At 38.4% G+C, this 5,000-nt stretch overlaps 1 protein-coding gene across 5 annotated transcripts in view; it reads right to left on the bottom strand.

Moving 5' to 3' along the window:
- nf1a (neurofibromin 1a) overlaps positions 1–5,000 on the bottom strand; it is a 118,877-nt gene that overhangs the window by 40,319 nt on the left and 73,558 nt on the right. For all 5 annotated transcript variants that reach the window (XM_088299937.1, XM_088299939.1, XM_088299938.1 and 2 more), the window contains 3 exons: positions 4,385–4,543; positions 2,042–2,139; positions 846–992 (listed from right to left, as the gene is read on the bottom strand). In XM_088299937.1, coding sequence (XP_088156063.1) covers positions 846–992; positions 2,042–2,139; positions 4,385–4,543 — 404 coding nt within the window. The remainder of the gene's footprint in view (positions 1–845; positions 993–2,041; positions 2,140–4,384; positions 4,544–5,000) is intronic.

Here is a 5,000-nt window from a genome sequence, read left to right as displayed (position 1 = left end):
AAGAGAAATAGTCCTTAAGTCAATTGGACAGTTGACTGCATAATCAAAGTGATAAAAAAAAATTTTTTTTTTTTTTGCATTTTCGGTTTGCATTTTCAGGCGGCTGCAGGTGGATAAGTTTGGCTTTAATTTGATGAATAAGAGGAGAATTTACCGGTAAAATGGCATTTCATTATTTTTTTCATTTATTATCTACCTCCGATGCTAGATCCATAAAATAGAAAATGGGTGATCTGGAACAATATATATTTTCCAGAAATATTTCTTGACAAGCCTCCCAATAAATAATGTAAGTTCAGCACACTGGCCGTCAGTGAAATATTTTAATCAAATATTTATTATGAAGCTGGTCGGCTTCTCCACCACCAGGCTGAGCAAGTTTTCCATTCTATCCATTCTTCTCACAAGGGTCGCGGGGGTGCTGGAGCTGATCTGTCTTTGGGCAGCAGGCGGGGTACACGCTGAACTGGTTGCCAGGGAGCACAAAGATCAACCATTTGCTCTCACACTCACACCTAGGGACAATGTAGAGTGTCCAATCAACCTACCATGCATTTTTGGAACATGGGAGGAAACCGGAGTACCCAGAGAAAACCCAGGCACAAGAAGAACATGAAAATTCCACAAAGGAAGGCAGGAATAGAACCCACGACCTCTGGCCTGTGAGGCCATCGTGCTAACCAGTCAACCACCATGCCACACAGAGCAGATTTTGTGGGGGAAATTAATTCGATAGATAAATATAATAAAATATAAGTATTCAGAAGGTAAATGGGGTCTAGTCGAACTCCTGATTGATCAAGAAGGGTGTCTGGTTCACTTGTCTATATCGTGTAGATGCTGACCTGTTGCTTGAGAGGTATTGTCCAATTCTCTCCTGGTTGTTCCATAATAGTCGGTGGAGGGCGAGCACATTACCATCACTGATGAAGGAAAGACTGTGGTTCACAGAGTCACTGGGTGGAGAGTCAGACGCTATATCCAAGAAAAAACTGTAGCAACCAAGAATGAAGACACATATTAGACTGAAAAGTGAATCACTTTAAATCTTCAGACACGTTATATTCCAATCTGAGTCATTTACCATCAGTGTTGACACAATAGCTATAGGGCACACACACACACATATATATATATATATATATATATATATATATATATCTACATATACACATACACTAATATATTATATAGTATATTTAAAAAGTAATAATAGGCCATGCCCAATCCTAAATGACAACATAAATGTGACAGAATAAAGGGCCATAGCAACTGAAAATACATGTTTTGATCAAAGAAAATCTATAAATGTCATAACTATAAATATAATTTACTGTCAATACAGTACTTTTACCATTGCAGTATTTTTATCACTGCACTTTTTTTTCTATCATTACTGTATTTTTTATCATTGCAGTACTCTTACCATTACAGTACTTTTATCATTGCATGTGATAATAGGCCATAGCCCTTTATTCTGTCACATTTATGTTGTCATTTCGGATTGGGCATGGCCTATTATCACTATTTAAACTCAGGTGGCTCAGTGACATGCCAGAACTTCAAGTTTTCTTCCATGCCCTGCTCTGTGTTTATACTTTGTATTTTTGTGGACATTTTACATCGCCACTTCCATGTCCTGTCTGCTTATGGGTCCAAATTCTGTTCCTTTCATGACAGTTCCTTCTAACGAGTCATGAACCGAGCAGACTCAGAGACAATCCCTTGAGCCATCAGGGCTCAGGGAGCACCACTCGGCAGACATACACAAATCCTGCGGGAGATTATGGACTGTATTCAGAATCTTTCCACCACCGTCAAGTTCCAGCCCATCTCCCAACCTCCAATCAAGGAGTGAAGGCTCACCTGTTATTGCTTCACCTTTTCATTGGGAGCCCAATATTCCATCAACCAAACATTATTCCGGGGAGGTAGGCGCTTATAGCAGATTCAAATTCCAGTGATCATTTACTATTTGTGCACATTGAGCAATTCTGAGCTGGAGGTGGTTACAGTCAGTGCCAATAACATTGTGTCCTACCTTCGGGCTGAATCGAAGTTGTTCTTCACAAAATCATTGAAAGGCCTCATGTGCTCTTCCTTTGTAAACAAGACATGGTTGGCAATGCTCTGCAAAATCTAAAGAAAAAGACTCGATTTACAATTATAAGAATAATCAATGTAGCCCTCTGATGAACAAAAATTTGAGACGTGCTTATATGGAATGGAATAAATCAAATTAAAATTAAACTCTTATTCCATAAATACTCGGTTTGTTTCCAAATGCCGTTGAGTGGCCCAGCAGAATATATGAAAAGGTTTCAGCTAGGGAAGTAACGATTCACTCAAGCACCAATTCGATTTGATTTCCCTGCTTTGCTTGTCTCTGTGCGTTTGTGTGGCGTTGCAGCCATCCACAAACGCAACACGCATTGATCTTTGGCGCAAGCATGTAAATGTTGAGAGTATTTTAAATGGAACTAAATACTATACACTATGCTGAGTGGCACGAATAATATGAAACTACCAATAAATACTGAAAGAAATTGTATTTCACCTTACTTGGGCACCAATCCATTTTTTTAATGTAGGTGGGACTGAAATAATATACATAAAATTTCGGAACTCTACTGTGTTAAAGAAAACAAAAATAAATACTTGAATTGATATTTTAAGGTCTTAATTTAACCTCAATTCAATTGCTTTGATTCTCTAGTATGCATAATATAATCTGAAAATTCAGAATGCTTTAGGTACCTGAAATTGTTAGCGCGTGGTTTGTCAGACGCTCAAAATTGATGACATCCCTTCCTATTGTACACGTATGTCTTTCGAAGCATTGCAATGAAGTGCAACCTATCTTTCGTTTGGGCACGCCCACCACCAGGACAGCACGCAGGGCGCATGCGCCGCGCACGCACCGTCACACATCGCACGACCACATCTGCGGTCATTCGTCTGGCTCGCACACACTGACACGCGTTCCTTTGACGGACCATGGCAACTGTGACACTCGCAAGGCTACTTCACTCTGATAACCGCAAGCTGGTACAAGTAAACAAGTCATATGTTTGATAGAGTTTGTACTTGTGCTACTGTACTATAGAACAAGTCTACTACAAGTCCAAAACATTTTTGTTTTAAGTTGCTTTAAGTGAAATAAAGCCACAACACAAACACAAATAAAACGTTTTTGTTCTCGGCTTATTTTGGAGCAATAAGCATTGATTCCTCTGTTACGTTATGTTGATAATGCATAATCCTTAATTTTCCATCAGAAAGTCTTTGCAATTGGATGGAAACCATGTATGCCTATTTTTAACTAAAACGGACAAAAACATTTTTCAGTTTTGGTCTAATAAATTTACAAAAACACGGCAAAAACTTTTTTTTTGCGTTTCCGATTACTAAAACCGGCTAAAACCTTTTTGAGTTTTCGTCGACTAAAACTAGACGAACACTATCACGAAAAGGAATTACTAAATCTGACGAAAACTGACAAGCATTTTCATCCAAACGACTAAGACTAAGACTAAATCTAAAATACCTGCTAAAAACAACTCTGGTTATTGTACCACAACAGGACATGGCGTGCGTAGTTAAATCAGACGCACACGGTAGCCTGAGTGTGCTAACTACAGCTAGCTTCCAGACACAACTGTCCCTATGTCAGAAATTATATCAGGCATCCCACGCAAGATGATTCCTTTTTATCACCGCCAGGCACCTATAAAAGGGAGGGTTACACTGTATTAAGTCATTTTGTGAAATGCACTTTCGGGCTCTGTTGCTAATACTAACACGGTTTAGCCATGAAGCTATTACACACAAAACCTCTGTTTTACGTCACGGATGATCCGGATTACCACTAATATGCATGTGCGTTGCAGACAAGGCATTGTGCGTATGCAGTTTACAACAGAGACATAAAAGAGGGGCTATGGTTAACATGACGTTGCCTATCGATTTTTTTTTTTTACATCGATGTATAATTTAAGCAGTTTGAATTGATGTATTGATTTTCAATGAATCTTTACATCCCTAGTTTCAGCCAATAAATTAATACCAGATATCTTTTAAAAAATGTGTTTTGCATTTCTAAATGAAGCTTCATCTTTAAAATGTTCTTATTCAAAATGAATTCAATAAGAAAATTAGGAGTTACTTTTTCTCATATACACCAATTTGTACTCATAGTCCAGTATACTGCATAAAACTAAGTGGATGCATTTTAAAAGGTTAACATCACTGCATTGAAATGAATAATCTGTCACTTAGGTCGTGGCAAATCATTGATTAATACCACAATTAAGAAGAAGAAGAAATGCAGTGCTGTTCTGGACATCTCAAATGTTATTTATTTTTAAATCCTTAATGCCCTTACCTTAGACATGAGTTTGAGACCCCGTTCTATCCTAGGAAGAGGCTTTTTCTCCAGGATGCCAGCCTCATAGGGGGATACAATAGCCGGATTAACAAATCGCAGAAACATGGCACTGCCCACTGCACCAATACTATTCTGTGGGAATCTCTGACTCACCACCTGTGTGAAGGAGCATGAAAGAAGCAGGGGCAGTTGAAAAGGGAAAATCAAAAGAGATGTCAAACAAAAATAAAGTAGAGAGGTTTGGGAAACGGGGCCAGGAATAGGCAAAGCGAAGGACAAAAACATGAATTTTGATGAAGGGCACAATGAAGCAATGATTTGGAAAAATTATTATCCAGTATATCATTATCTACAGACAACCTGAGTAAGGTGAACCATGGCAACATAAATGCTGGATTTGGGAGAAGGAAAGGTGAATAAGGATGGTCTGAGTTCATGCATGGCTCAACCAGGCAAGGGTAAATCTCATTACAGATAAATCTTATATCAGGACTACAACAGGAAAAAATGAGCATGAACTCAACCACATTAAGAAGAAAATGTGTTGAATAATGTAGACTGATATTCAACCAGTGAATGACAGATGTACACCATTTAAGTTGCGATGCCAAAA

This window comes from Idiotropiscis lumnitzeri, chromosome 7 (genome assembly GCF_059441095.1).
Source record: "Idiotropiscis lumnitzeri isolate Australia: NSW breed Sydney's pygmy pipehorse chromosome 7, RoL_Ilum_1.0, whole genome shotgun sequence".
NCBI lineage: Eukaryota > Metazoa > Chordata > Actinopteri > Syngnathiformes > Syngnathidae > Idiotropiscis > Idiotropiscis lumnitzeri.
This window is presented reverse-complemented; position numbering and strand designations above follow the sequence as displayed.